This window comes from Barbus barbus, assembly GCF_936440315.1.
Source record: "Barbus barbus genome assembly, chromosome: 28".
Classification (NCBI taxonomy): domain Eukaryota; kingdom Metazoa; phylum Chordata; class Actinopteri; order Cypriniformes; family Cyprinidae; genus Barbus; species Barbus barbus.
The window spans coordinates 9,275,251-9,291,321 of record NC_136756.1 but is presented as its reverse complement, the minus strand read 5'-3'; the positions used below and the strand labels follow the sequence as shown (position 1 = coordinate 9,291,321).

Genomic DNA, 16,071 nt, shown 5'->3' with positions numbered 1-16,071 from the left:
GCATGAAGAAATGCAGGTGACAGGAATGTTCTCTCAGTTGTTTGTCTACTCATTCTTTTCAAAAGGCATTTGAAGAACTTCAAGGAAAGACCACAAGCTGACAGAACAACCTCAATCTTTCAAGGATTTTTTTGTATATCATCTTAATGTATTTTTCATATTCAGGACTGACACAACCAGCGCTTGTGACTATATTCCTTCGCCATCCCCGGATGGAGGATTGCAGAATGGAACCACAGGAGTCATCATCACTCCAGGAGGAGATGGAGGGGTGACAGGAGGAGTCACAGAGATGACATATCCTACAGAGCAAGGCGGTGTTAGTAAGGGGGAGCCTCAGAGTGCTGTCTTAAATGATAGGTGAGTACAACATGTTTGACTACTCATAATGCACCAAAACAAGCACTGTCATGTATTGATATGCATACATAAATGCATCATTAGTGGATTTTTCTATGGGTCTTTGTACAGAATTTGTCTGCCACATTGGAATAGTCAAAGCCAGTCGATGAACACTCGAGAGCAAGTTGACTGTGTGTCTGCAACCATAGTTATACCCATGTATAAATATCTGTATCTGCAATAGATTTCAGCAGATGGTTTTGCTAAACTAACACAGGACAAGAAGACAGAGACGTTACATACAAATAAATATAAAAACACAAACAAACACATTGTCACCTGTGACAGCTTGCCACATTGTTGAAATGTAACGTGGATAACATTTAAATAGTTTTTCATCAGACTCTAGCCTTTCTCTACCTGTCCATTGGGCTTGCATATCCACCATGTTTGTAGTTCTTTTTATGCGTGTTTGTAGTTCTAATCGAATCCTCATCCAACACACAGTTGGTTGTGGGCAAAATTAGCTGTTAGAGAGTGCATGGCAAATTTCTACCAGAAATAGTAAACCATCCGGGTACCTTTGAGATATTCACTTCAACATACTACAATTTGGAACACGCTAATTCTAATTTCAAATATTATTTTGGATGGATAGTATGCGAATTGAGATGCAGCAATTCGTTTTCACTGTGAGTGATGACACATTAACCGTTCCAAGATGGCGGACACATCGACTTGTTTGGAGCGACTGAATGTGGCATCTACCAACAGTATTTCTATGCTGTCCAGGCCCTGATATACTTAAAGCAATATCAAAATCAGTCCAAAACGCAGTTTGTTTTGAGAGTTTTAAAATGGTTTGCCAAATCAGACTTTCTGGGGAAAAAAACTTTCAATAAATTACAATAAAGAACGAACTGATGTGATGTCATTTCAGGCCAAAATGAGGTGCATTAGGAGTTTGTGTGCATTAGGAGAGTGTCAAAGTGAACTTTCTAGAAAAGTTTGCTCTGGCTGGTAAACACCCTCAAACTACCATTGGTCAGTGGTGATTATATAACAGGCGGGTGTTGCTCTGAAGCTCCGCCTTCTTTAACATGGAAATCTTGATTGGTTCATTTCTTATGTTCAGTCCAGTCCGTCGAGGTTAGATGCATGTTAAAACAGGAACGCATCCGAGAGCTGCTTTATAATAGAAAAATTCTAAATAAACAACACTGACACTGTTTTATCATGTTTAATACTGTAAATCTGCTTGCTTTAAAGCAATCTACCATATAAGTGCTAAATAAATTAACTTGATGTAACTTTACTGGAGTGCCAAGTTGCAGAGCTTGTGCAAACATTCACATCACTATGATCAGATGCTTTCTTAACTGCTGTTTTCTCACCGCTGTTATTTTGTTGCGTTTATATTGTTATTGAGAGGAAAGCGCACAACACCTATTTACACATCTAAACGCTGCTCTCAACAAATGTGGACAGTGTCAGGATGTTTGCTAACAGTAAAACCACTGCAAAGGTATTTCAATTTTCTCATTACCCTAAACGAAGAACAAAAAAAGAACTTCGCTGTGAGTATATCGGGACATTCACATGACTCAAACAGAAGAGACCTTCTCATATTTTACAAACTTTGCTCACAAATTAATGTGTGTCTTTTTTTTATTTCGATGTTTGAACAGACAGTGGTTTCCTGAGGTTCCTCCAGCACAAACACCAGTACTTAATGGGAGCAGTGAAAGTGTGGCGCCAGTTCAGCCCAATAACATTAACAACACTTACCAAGGCAACAGCCAAGATGCTAGTGGCTACCAAGGTAATGTCTACCCTGGAAATGGCTACAATGCCAATGTTACCAATGGGACTGGTTATCTAGGCAACCGTTATTCCAGCAACGGCTACAGCAGCAATGGATACAATGGTAATGGTTACAATAGTAATGGATACAACGGAAATGAATACAATGGCAATGGTTTCTCTGCACGGCGGCGCATGCTTCCCCCGACTCCCTTAGGTAAAACCAACTACAGTATTATATATTTCTGTACTGTTTTCAGCTGCAATGTGTTCAGCTCACATTGTTTTTTTCCTGAATCGGTCAGGCCGAAAGCCCAACTTTAACATCCAGTGTTTGAGAAGGCAGACCAGTAATGAGGATCTGCCCATTCCAGGCACTTACCATCAAAACTCCCCACCCTGCAGGGCACGAACACAGGTACACATCCCCAACATCATTTGTAGATAATCTACATGTCTTCTGTCTACTGGTGGATTATCCATTAACTTCAGGAAGCAGAGGACATTGAATATAATTGTAAATTTATTCTTTAGTATTAGCATTCTTTGCTGATTTGAATGAACAGTTAAAATAACTTATTCATTATTCATTCTGAAATATCAATAAGTGGATTTAAGCAAGTTATACTTCATGTAAAAAAAAATACCTTTATTTTTTTCGCATTTTGTAACGTTGTAGCCTTATGTTAAACTGCTTTAAATGACTTTTTTCCACATCAATCTACACTCCTTACACTATAATGACAAAGCAAAAAACTGATTTGTGTTGACTTTGCAAATTTATTCAAATTAAAAAGCTGAAATAAGTACATTGCACAAGTATTCATACCCTTAATGCGGTACTTAGCTGATGCACCTTTACAGCCTCAAGTCTTTTTGGTATGATGCAACTAGCTTTGCACATCTGCGTTTGGCAATTATCTGCCATTCTTCTCCTGATCTCTTCCATTTTCAAGCTCTGTCAGGTTGGATGAGGACTGGCAGACATTTTAAGGTTTCTCCAGAAATATTTGATTGGGTTCAAGCCCAGGCTGTGGCTGGGCCACTCAAGAACATTCACAGAGTTGTCTATAAGCCACCTTTTTACTTTTGGGATGGTCCTCTGCAGGTAATGAGCAGATCTGGTTTCCTTCAAACATAATGCTTGGAATTGAGGTCCATCAGACCAGAGAATCTGGTTTCTCACAGTCTGAGAGTTCTCTAGGTGCTTTGGTGCAAATTCCAAGTGTGTTCATGTGTCCTCACTGAGGAGTGGATCGAGTCTGGCCACACCACCATAAAGCCCGGATCGGTGGAGTGTTGCAGTGATGTTTGTCCTTCTATAAGTTTCTCCGATCTGCATATATGATCATGGAGCTCAACTAGAGTGACTATCAGGTTCTTATTGACCAGTCTAACCAAGGGTCTTCTCCATCAATTGCTCAATTTGGCCACGAGGCCAGCTCTAGGAAGAGTCCTGGTTGTTTCAAACTTCTTCCATTATGGATAATGGAGGCTACATGCTTCTTTGAACCTTCAATGCAGCAGAATATTTTCTGAACTCTTCACCTGAAGTGTGGCTTGAGGCAATCCTGTCTCTAATCCTGAGGTCTACAGGCAGTTCTTTTGACCTCAGGGCTTGGTTTTTAATGTGCATTTTCAGCTGTTAGACCTTTTATTGAGAGGTGTGTGTCTTCCCACATCATAATCATTCAAATTAATTTGGCAAAGGTTAACTTCACTCGAAGTGTAGTAACATCTACAAGCGATATAAATGCTTCTGAGCTTAATTTCTAGTGGTATGAATACTTATGCAATGGAATCACTTCAGTTTTTTATTTCTAATAAATTTACAAAGCTGTTACAAACCTGTTTTTTTTTTTTGTCATGGTGTATTGAGTGTAGATTGATGTGGAAAAAAAAAGTTATTTAAAGCAACTAACATAAGGCTGCAACATAACATGTGAAAAAAATTAAGGGCTGTGCATACTTTCGCAAGGCACTGTATATGTATCATTTAATTTAAATTAATTATATACAAATTGATATTTGAGTGTTGCTAAAATGAATATCTATATTGTTTATTTATAAATGCAGCCTGCTCTAACTTCTTGATTTCTGATTTTGCTTTTATAATCTATGTGCTACAAATTCATTTTGATTTATATTATAATTATTATTCATATTAATATAATCTATATTACAATATAATTTATATTTACAATAAACTTATCTTGTCACTGAAGAAACTATAAAAGCAAAGCAACATAGGTTTCATGGAATGTAAATGTAACAAAAAACACTTTTGTCAGTAAATTACTATAAAGGCCTAATATATCAAATATAATGCAGAAAAAAATTACATTTAAAAAAACAAAAAAACAGTTCAGTTAACAGACCATTATTTCATATTTCAAGCTTAATAGCAGCAATTTCCCTAGACAAAAAAAATAAAAAATATACACGTTGTGCTAAGTATACTACAAATACATTTACATATTTATGTGCTTAATAAAAATACCCTGCAACTGTACTGTTAGTATACTAAACTGGTGTACTTAAAGTCAGCTAAATTGGAACAACTAATTTTGTACTTAATGCGCTTTAATTGTGTGGAAGTAGTGCTGAAGTCCAACTGAAGATGTACTGAAGTAAGTGTACTATTGCAAGTATACTTCAGGTACACCCTAAATTTAAAGATCAATATTATTCAAAGATCATACAATACTCATCAATACCGACATTAAAAGACATTTTATGCTTCGTATTAAGAAATGTGCATTGTGCAATAAAGAAATACTCCAAATAAAGTTCAATAATTATTTTATATCAGTAAGTCTTAAATGATGTCAATAAATGTGTCAATGGATTTGAAGTATATTTAGTATGAAATATGAATATAATACAACTATGCACAGTTTTTTTTTTTTTTTTAATAGGGTTACTATAAACACAAAATTGTACAAAAAAAAGAAACATTAAATGAATTTAAATTGCCACATTTCAGTTTCCACACAAAAAGTAAAATGATTTATGTACCTGCTCCAACAGACAAACAACAGCTACGACTCACGGCGGAGCAGCATTTCATCTGTGGTTTCTTCGGCCTCTTGGGCGAACAACCAGGCCAAACGGGGCCGTCTCCTCTACGCCCCGCTCATCCTGATGAACGAGGTGGGGGGCACTCAGGCAATGTGGGGCGACACCAATGGCAGCGCCAGCCTGCCGGCGTCGGCCCGTCCCGGGTGGATTGGCAGTGGAATGGCAGGCGTGGCCCAGCAGCCTCGGGCATACACCACTCTCAGAGTGCCCTCCCAAAACAGCCCCGGATACATGGAGAAGGGAAGCGCTGACAGCCTCGTGGAGTCGGTAAATGTGCTTTCTGAATGCTGCATCAAATAACCATTTTGCCTGAAAATAAGTAATAAGGATAGTTGTCAAATGTGCAGTTACAGTGGCTATAAAACTATTTAAGCCGGACTTTGTGTTTTGCAGCAGTGAAGCATAACCTTTTAGCTCTTTTGGATGTGATTAACAAAAAAATTAAACTTGACCCCTATAAAGCCTATTGTATCATATTTGACATTAATTCCTAGGGACCTGTTCTACACAATCTACTTCATTTTTCTATCGTCTGATGCATAGTTTATAACGTTTTAGCAAGTAAAAAGCCTTTTAGTATAATTGTAAAAACTCTCCCCGTCAGGTTGTGGTTCACATGTCTTTGTTGTGAAATCTACTGATTTTAATAAAGTAAATATAAGATTAACTTTATATTGTTAGCAATATTTCAAGATGAACACATACTGGACTGAAGCAACTTAGGTCTACTTGATTATATATACATATTTTATATAAATATGATTTGTGGGATGTCATTGTTGTCAGTAGATTTTGTGTTACTGTTATAAAGATTTACAAGCATCATAACTTATGAAATTCTGCACCAAATTACATATTTTCAGTCCCATTTGGGCTCGGAATAAAAAAAGGTGTCATTCAAGTATGAGGGTTATATTCTTACTATACAATATTATGTGATATGAGCCATGAAAATCTGATGTATCAAATATGATATTTAAAACACAGGTAAACTTTTTTTTAGATTTAGTTCAATATAAATATATAAGAATTTTTATTTATGCGTGTATGTATTTCTTTATTTTAGATCCTGATCTCTGAAGGCTTGGGTCTGTATGCCAAAGACCCCAAATTTGTTGACTTTGCAAAGCGGGAAATCGCAGGTGCCTGTCACATGACTATTGATGAAATGGAGAGTGCCGCAACTGACCTTTTAAGTCGTGGAAGGGCAGGACAACCGATCGGACGCTTTGAGGAAGATCTGTCTGATGAGATGAACTGTGTTATATCATACTAAATGGGCTTCAGTTTGTTGGGGAGGGCAGAACATAGATTGTCAGTGTGATTGTAATGTTCTCTGCATCACAAACTCAAAAACGTTCAACTTTTCATATTCAGTTCAGCTGGGCAGTTAATAATTATATTCAATTCCTTCCTTAGATAAGGAAATTGTGGTTGGTTACCTCAATGATCTTACACCTATTGCTTTGCAAAGTTTAATAAGAGCTTAAATGGATAGTTCACCCAAATTTTTTTAATTCTGTCATTAATTACTCACCCTCATATCGTTCCAAACCCGTATCTGTTCATCTTCCAAACACAAATTTAAGATATTTTTGATGAAATAGTAACGCAACCGACACGTTCAAGGCCCAGAAAGGTAATAAGGACATAAAAATAGTTAAAAACATTGTGACGTTAAATCGTACATTTATGAAGCTACGAGAATACGTTGTGTGCAAAGAAAAAAAAAGAAAAAATCTCTTTTAAGAAAATTTAATAAAGCCATTATTTTTGTGTTCTTTATTTTGATAAAATTACGGTTAAACCACTGATGTCACATGGACTATTTTATCGATGGCCTTACTTCGTTTCTGGGCCTTGAACGGGGTAGTTATGTTACGGTCTATGCAGGATCAGAAAGCTCTCGGATTTCTTCAAAAATATCTTAATTTGTGAAGCTGAATGAAGGTCTTTCGTGTTCGGAACGACATGAGGGTAAGTAATGAAAGACAGAATTTTAATTTTTGGGTGAACCATCCCTTTCAAGCAAACCACAGGATTAGCCTACTCTATGATTAGAGTCCTGAAGCAGCATCTGAAAAGATTCAAAAGACACTGCGTCAGATCATAAAGGCAGCATCGAAATTTGGAAAAGGAATTGAGATTTGGTAAAATATGCACATTTATGTTGAAGGTATTTGTGTTTGTGGAAATCGTCATTTTTCATAAGATTATCTAGCTATAATAAAGAGCCAATAACTTTCAAATGACTGGATCACACAAACCTACAGGGAACTATTTATATGACTCTGTAAGTTTAGTCACAAAATGGATTTTTTTAAAATGGAAAGTTTCAGCATTTCATATAAATGATTAGTGTAGACTTTGCAAAATGGGAAATTGCCGATCACTTGCTAATACTTCAGACGAAGCCAGCTTTGGACAACTGTTGAATATTTTTAATCACAGGTTGTAATCCTTTCCTAACGTGCTTTTCTTAATTGAACACAATGTTTACTGACCATAAAAGTACATACACATCTTAAATACTACCATTTTGACATTACTTTTCTATACTCTCTGGTTGAACAGAATACTTCCTGATTTAAATTTTCTGTGCCGCTGCTTTGGAACAATATGAACTGTCATAAACCCCATTTTGATCAACTTTAATCCAATTTATCCATGCAAACCTTTTCCCTGTTAATTTGTCATTGTAATCTTCAAATGAGAAGAAAAAAAAATGAACACCCCTCTCTGGGCAATAGGTTTTCCCAATAGATAACTTTCAGCAATCATTCCCCTGCTGCAACTTTTCACTCCCATCAAACGATCACAGCAATTAGCAAACGACAACACGGTCAACTCAATTTCCCATTGACAGTCCCTTGCATTCTTTTTGTTTGCTCATCTTTGTGATCTAATCTATTGATAGTTTTCACATGATGTCACACCCTTATAGGAACATCCACCTGGAGGGCAAAAGGAGGATTTGCTCCACTGACCGCCAGTTATTTTTTTACACTGTTTGCATTCAGTAATATAGTAAAACGCTGATATTAAAAAGCTGAAATACACAGTACACACCTTACTGATGAAGCATACTTTACACCAGAGACGGAGTCCCTCCAAATACCCATCACCTAGACGGCCATTGGGACAAGACCACATGAAATAGAGGAGTCCTTTGCACAATCTGACTGTTGCAGCCTAGAATTAAACTGCTGATATCGTCTGACCAGAGGAGAACGGCACACTACTTCGACACATTATTTCCCCGTTTAATAGTGTAAAGCTGCTTTGACACAACCTGCATTGTAAATGCTAAATAAATAATGGGGACTTGAATTTTTACAGACAAACAGATGAACCCAGAATATAAACAATGCACAAAGTTACACATTAAATGGTTTCCATTAGAAAACACGGAACCATTTCATATTCCAGGCTCATCTGCTTACCTATATAAAGTAAGCATAATCAAGGTGTGTACGGAATTATAAATACATTAAGGCACTTTAAGTGTTTTTCACAACATTTTGTCGCACTGCTTAGTGACTGAAATATAGCGGTACATTTAATAAGGATTGCAAATGGCCAAAACTTGCATTTTGTTCACATATTGTTTCATTCTTTTGAGAGGGGATCTAAATATTCGCGGCTTGGAAACAGATGACAAATTGACAGGCTTGTTGCAGTTCTATGGATGTTTTGCCCTCCAGGTCTTCGAGCCCGGTTGCGTGCCTGAAAGCTATGAATTGTGACCCTGGACCACAAAACCAGTCATAAGTATAATAGTCGAAATTGAGACTTCTCATCTGAAATCTGAATAAATAAGCTTTCCATTGATGTATGGCATATTGGGATAGGACAATATTTGGCTGAAAAACCACCATTTAAAAATCTGGAACCTGAGGGTACAAAAAAAAAAAAAGAGCCAGTTGTCCAAATGAAGTTCTTAGCAATGCGTACTACTAATCAAATTAAGCTTTGATATATTTACGGTAGGAAATGTATTAAATCTCTTCATGAAACAGGATCTTTACTTAATATCCTAATGATTTTTGGCATAAAAGAAGTTGACCATTTTGACCCATACAATGCATTTTTGGCTACTGCTACAAATATACCCGTGCAACATAAGACTGGTTTTGTGGTCACAGCTGAAAAACACAGGGTCAAACTGAAAAATTGAGTAAAAGCACTTACCACATTTCAAGTAACTGTATCCACCATGACAAGTCACACTTATTTCTGGAAAGAGGCGATAGTTACAAGCTGGAACAGAAAAGGAAATGAACAGGAAATGGAAGAGAAAAAATAAAAATCCCTCAGCAGCTGGGACACAAGAGAAGTTGTTAGTGTAGTACTTGTAGGTGCCATAACATGGATCTTGTGGTGCAAGTCCTTGAGTGTTTAACTCACACACTCTCAGTCCATCACACCTGTTTAACAATAAAGACAGTCCTAAATGGATATTTGGAAACATTAGTCAACATAGCCATCAATGTGACCATACCTTGTTTTTTAAAAAGCTTAGTTAAATGGTTAGTTCACCCAAAAATGAAAATTAGCCCATGTTTTACTCACCCTCAAGGCATCCTAGGTGTATATAACTTTCTTCTTTCAGATGAATCCAATCGGAGTTATATTTAAACAAAATAATAATAATAATAATAATAATAATAATAATGTCCTTGCTCTTCCAAGCTTTAACCTATATTGGCATGGGTGGGCGTTTTTGTTCAACAGTCCAAAAGTAGTCAAATAAAGCACATCCATCCATATTAAAATGTGCCTCACATTTTAGGCACTCCGGGAGGTGAATAAAGGCCTGCTGTAGCGAATCTATGCATTTTTGTAAATAATAAAAAAAAATATATATTTTTTTTTAAATATAAAGTTTTATGTAACTTCCACTAGAACGGCAGTCTCTCGTGAACGCGCTTACAACAGTTAGTGGATGACATAGGATGTAAAGCAGGTGCAGCGCGTGCACGTCTCGCGAAAACCAATGATTGTTTATAGGAGGAAAGGAAGCAATGTTTCCTTACTTTATCAAAGGGAAACCAGTCTCCTCTCGGCTTATATCAAAATCCTCCGACATTTTTCTTTACAAATCCTTGTTTTGTGCTTCTAATTCGTGACTGGCATTTTGTTTTCTCTCCGTAGTGAAGTGAAATAAAGGAGTTTATAATATGGATTTTTTCTTACAAAAACACATTGATTTGCTACAGGAGGCCTTTATTTACCCCCGGAGCCATGTGAGGCATGTTTTTGGACTGTTGAACAAACACACCCCCATTCTAACGCTAGTAACTCCGATTGGATTCGTCTGAAAGAAGAAAATCCTATACACCTTGGATGCCTTGAGGGAGAGTAAAACATGGACTAATTTTCATTTTTGGGTAAACTAACCCCGTTAACAGTATATTCTATTGTAGAATTGATATTTGAAGTATAAATAAAATTCATATGAATACATCTGTCATGTTACTCTGACGTGACCTCCTGGCAACATTGTGTCACGACCATTCGTTACCATTAAGTGTGTTCATCAGATGCACACTTTAGAATCTCAGTAGAAATAATACTTTTCACCTACGTTTTTAATACTAGAATTTCAGACATACCATTTTCCCCATGTACTGTTTTTCTTTGTGTGCCTATTTTATAGTATGGAAGTAGGCATATTGCAGCGATGGTGTCAGTTCAAAAAAAAACAAAAACTGCAAACAGCCCATAGTGAAAGACTGCTACCATTTAGAGACCTCGGGGACATCTATTGAACACTCCTCATTAGATGTTTCACCATGGGGTCGTCCAACGCTGCATATTTGGCTGCTTGTGCGGCCACAGGTTGCTGACTGCACATGGATCACCCCAGAGTCTGAATAAAAGAAAAGCATCATTACATCTACTACTTCCTATACAATACAATAAATAAATTGTGACAACACAACACCTTACCACAACTGAGATGCTGGACAAACCCATCACATGTAATTACGGTCTCTGAAAAGATAAGATTCCAGCTTCAAGGTTTCATTTGTCATTAGTCGCAAGATGAGAGCGAGCAAGTTATCAAACTAAGCAGAACCGAAGGCAAGTTTGTATGTATTGAGTTACCTCATAGCAAAAGCTTTATGACATTACATAACATTATTAAAGTGGGAGGATCTAAAAGATTCTGCGGATGCTAAGCTCCAACCCTTTGTTTATGCTTTTATATGTAGAGTTAAGTCTTAAAGACAGATCTGTTTGATTTTAAAAACAGAGTCTATAATGATGGCTCTGCTGCAAACACAGGTATACAAAATGAAGCCACTTATTAACCCTAAAGAGACCTTCGTTTCCCCTTTATCAATGTGGGCTTTGGGGTATATACGACCCCAACAATTGATAGAGAAATTGCACAAAAAAATACACATTTTTAATTATACAAATAATATATATTTTTTTTTGTTTACTTCTCATCTATTCATTAATGCTGTGTTTTGGGAGATTTGAAGTACTTTTGTACCTATTTACCACACAATTCCTCAACTACACCATAATCTTGCATATGAAATATTGATTTTTAATGGAAAAAACACTTAAATGATGATCTAAATGTAACTTAAACTGTTTCTGGATATTGATCTAGGTGTTATGTGTAGAAGTACGCCATCCAGTGGTTAGAGATAAACCTAAATTATTTACAGTTTAAGAAATAAATAGTGTTGACCAGCAGAGGCCAATAGAGAGCCATTCATTTTACTGCATGTGGCCAACTGCTTGTATCACAACTTTTGACATACATTTTGTGAATTTTTATATATATATATATATATATATATATATATATATATATATAAACATAAGAAAGGACATTTAAAACTATTACTTTTTAAAATAGCAGAATTTTTGTAGTTTTTGATGCATTTTGAAATGTCTGTTTTAGACCCTCTTTTATAGCCTTTGCGTGGGAGCATTTACTTTGTTTTCAAAATACAGATCTAGCTCTTACATCTAAACGAAAACATTTTACAGTGGAACAGGTCAGTTGTCTTTTATCTCCGTTTCATTTCTGTCTTGCTCTCTCTACATGTGAGTGTGCATGTGCATGCATTAGGTCTCACTCACACGCGTTCTGCATGTGTGCTGATTTCATTAGCCAAATTGGATACAAATTCTCTCTGTGACAGTCACACCTCTGTGTGTGTGTGTGAGAGAGAGAGAGAGAGAGAGAGTGTGCATATGCCTGTGTTTGTACGTACGTGTGTGTGTGTGTGAGAGAGAGAGAGAGAGAGAGAGCATATGCCTGTGTGTGTGTGTGAGAGAGAGAGAGAGAGAGAGAGTGAGAGAATGCATGTGTGCATATGTCTGTGTTTGTACTTGTGCTTGTGTGTGTGTGTGTGTGTGTGTGTGTGTGTGAGAGAGAGAGAGAGTGAGAGAATGCGTGTGTGTGTGTGTGTGTGCGTGTGTGCTTGTGTGTTTGTGTGCATGCATTAGGTCTTACCCTTTTATATCTTTGTTCTGCATTTGTGACTGATTTCCTTTGCCAGTTCTATAAAAATGCTCTCTGTGGCAGTACACAAATACATGTGTGTTTATTTGTGTGTGTGTGTGTGTGTGTGAGTGAGTGAGCATGTCTTTTCTACATCACATTTATGCTCTAGTAGTAGGCCTTCATTTCCGTGTGAAAATTTTCTGATTTATTCTGGATTTATAGATTTTTTTTGACAAATGAAGAAAAAATATTGAGTTTTTTTCACATTTCCCATTCATTTCAATGTGGGGTCATATTGACCCCGAAGACCAGATTTGTAAAAATTTTTTTTACATACCTTCAGAACAACCGAATCAAGCCCAGTTTTTTTTGTGTGTGTATAGATAGATTATGTAGGAAAAGTCACAAAATCTTATTCCACTCAGATGAAGGGAACCGTTTTTTTTTTATTAAGGAAATGTCGATTGGGGTTGTATGTACCCCGTGAACCGATTGAGGGTTAAACTAGACTAAGCGGTTACAATAACTGTGGTGTAACTGCTCATTTGTTATGTGGTTAAAGGGGACCTAACACACAGTTTCACCCGATCTCATATTAATCTAGAGTACCAATAGAGTAGTACTGCATCCTTCAGATCTCCAAAAAGTCTTTAGTTTTGTATTAATAAAAGAAAGATACAGCTTTACGATTCTCTCCGGGAAAAAGCCGAGCTCCTGGAGGCGTGCCGTGTGGGCGGAGCTAAAGAGTGACGAGCACTTGTGCCGATCGCCAACAAAACAGACACATTTGATGCCGTTTCACTTACCGTCTGCAGTTCTGAGTCATGAACGGGATCTTTAATAGCAGGGCCTGCTCCATCTTTCAGTATTAAACGATGTGTAAATCCAGTGTCCAACTGGGCCTTGTTTATAAAACGTTCGTCAACAAAAACACTCCATTGCTGCCCCGAAAAAAACTAACTGAATGCACTGTGCATGCAACGCTGGGTTCTTTTGGGAAGCTGAACAAGGTTATCTTTCCCTTACAACCAAAAACACTTCTTTAGAGACATTCTTCCAGAGCATGGGCGCGCTCTCGCTCTGGTCGATGTGTGCACGGGCGCGATCTTCCTGGAGAAATACCCATATAAGGAGTTCCACCGTCGTTTACGTCAGCAAGAACCACAAAACTCCGAAACTTGTACGAAACCGAAAGTGAGATTTTTGGCACAGAAATACTATAAATACGTCCAAATTGTTTTTTGAAACTTTGTCCATGCCTAGCATGAGTGAGAATCCAACTCTTTAACAGTGTAAACAACTCTGAATGCATGAAGCATCATTGTAACGTTACCCCCTAATAGACTGATGAAGTACCTGCAGATATCAGTAACCTGGAGTTTAGAAGCACTGTAAAAGAGCAAAAGAAATCACTAAATGACAGGAAGTCAGATTTGTTATTCTCCATAAACATTTTACAGAAAGGAGAACTTACATTTTCCACAAAGTTCCAAAATGTTTGCATCCTGTATAAAACGGTTTCAATGGCAACAACAAACGTTACTGCGCATGCGCGCTTTTGTGGCCATAATTTAACTTCCGGTAGACATCCAAATAGAATCAGTAACAGCCAGAGAAGATTATTTTTTCATAACAAGCAAAATATGTTCGCTTTGTAAATCAGACCGACTGAGGTGCAGCGATAAATACTTGGACGGACTTATTAAAAATGTAAATTCAGTCTCTGCCAGCAGGAGGCGCTTTATAGCGGAAGTAGAGCTGTTGGGCTGTATATTATACAAAGTAGCGCTGAGCTAACAAATGCTGCTTTATCAGGCATATAACATTAAAAATGAAGTGAAAATGACATTGAACATTTTCTAAAGACAATCTTCCCTCAGAAATACAGTGATATAAAAACACCCGTGCCTCGTTTTGATGTTTAAACGTGCATTACGTGCTCATGTTTATTCAACGAAGCCTTTGGAAAATCGGTCAGTTTTATTTATTTATTTATTTAGTCATTTAGCAGACGCTTTTATCCAAAGCGACTTACAAATGAGGACATAAGAAGCAATCAAAACCAACAAAAGAGCAACAACGTGCAAGTGCTATTACAAGTCTTGGTTAGCCTAACGCAGTACAGATAATTATTATTATTATTGTTATTTTTTAATAAAAAGACATAGATCAAATACAATTAGAATAGATAGTGCTAGAGTTAGAGGGTCAAGTAAAGATGGAACAGATGAGTTTTTAGCCGTTTCTTGAAGATAAGGATTCGGCTGCTCGGATCGAGTTGGGCAGGTCATTCCACCAGATGGGAACAGTTAATGAAAAAGTCCTTGAAAGTGTTTTTCTGTGTTTTTGGGATGGTACAATAATTCGTTGTTCACTTGAAGAACGCAAGCTTCTAGAGGGCACATAAGTCTGAAGTAAAGAATTTAGGTAAAGGGGTGCAGAGCCAGTGGTGGTTCTGTAGGCAAACATTAATGCCTTGAATTTAATGCGAGCAGCTATTGGTAGCCAGTGCAAATTGATGAACAGAGGCGTGACGTGCGTTCTTTTCGGCTCATTAAAGATTAATCTTGCAGCGGCATTTTGGATTAATTGTAGAGGTTTAATAGAATTGGCTGGAAGACCTGCCAAGAGAGCATTGCAATAGTCAAGTCTGGACAGAACAAGAGCCTGAACAAGGAGTTGTGTTGCATGTTCTGAGAGAAAGGGCCTGATCTTCTTAATATTATATAATGCAAATCTGCAGGACCGGGCAGTTTTAACAATGTGGTCTGAGAAATTCAGCTTATCATCAATCACAACTCCAAGGTTTCTGGCTGTTTTTGAAGGAGTTATGGTAGATGAGCCTAACTGGAAGCTGAGATTGTGATGAAGCGATGGGTTAGCTGAAATTACAAGCAGTTCTGTCTTAGCTAGGTTGAGTTGAAGGTGATGGTCCATCATCCAGCAAGAAATGTCTGATAGACACGCTGAGATGCGAGCAGCTATCGTCGGATCATCAGGATGGAATGAGAGGTAGAGTTGAGTGTCATCAGCATAGCAGTGATATGAAAAGCCATGTTTCTGAATGACAGAACCTAGTGATGCCATGTAGACAGAAAAGAGAAGTGGTCCAAGAACTGAGCCCTGAGGCACCCCAGTAGCTAGATGTTGCGACTTGGATACCTCACCTCTCCAAGATACTTTGAAGGTATCCTTTGAAGTTTTGATATCATGGTGAGTCGCCACAAATAAATTTATGTGAAACACATCCCACAGCACAATAACCTGAGCTCAACTTCATTACTCAGAACTTTAATTGCGTTTGTAGCCGGTGTCCTGACATTTTATCCTACCTGTCAGATTTTCCTACCGGGGCTTACTGCGCATGCGCA

General features: G+C 37.4%; 1 protein-coding gene across 1 annotated transcript in view; it reads left to right on the top strand.

Moving 5' to 3' along the window:
• Positions 1 to 7,746, top strand: part of cacna1fa (calcium channel, voltage-dependent, L type, alpha 1F subunit a) — a 28,466-nt gene extending 20,720 nt beyond the window's left edge. The window contains exons 41-45 of the mRNA XM_079383551.1: positions 166 to 360; positions 2,031 to 2,362; positions 2,451 to 2,563; positions 5,176 to 5,493; positions 6,293 to 7,746. Coding sequence (XP_079239677.1) covers positions 166 to 360; positions 2,031 to 2,362; positions 2,451 to 2,563; positions 5,176 to 5,493; positions 6,293 to 6,502 — 1,168 coding nt within the window. The 3' untranslated portion in view covers positions 6,503 to 7,746. The remainder of the gene's footprint in view (positions 1 to 165; positions 361 to 2,030; positions 2,363 to 2,450; positions 2,564 to 5,175; positions 5,494 to 6,292) is intronic.
• The last annotated feature ends 8,325 nt before the right edge of the window (positions 7,747 to 16,071 follow it).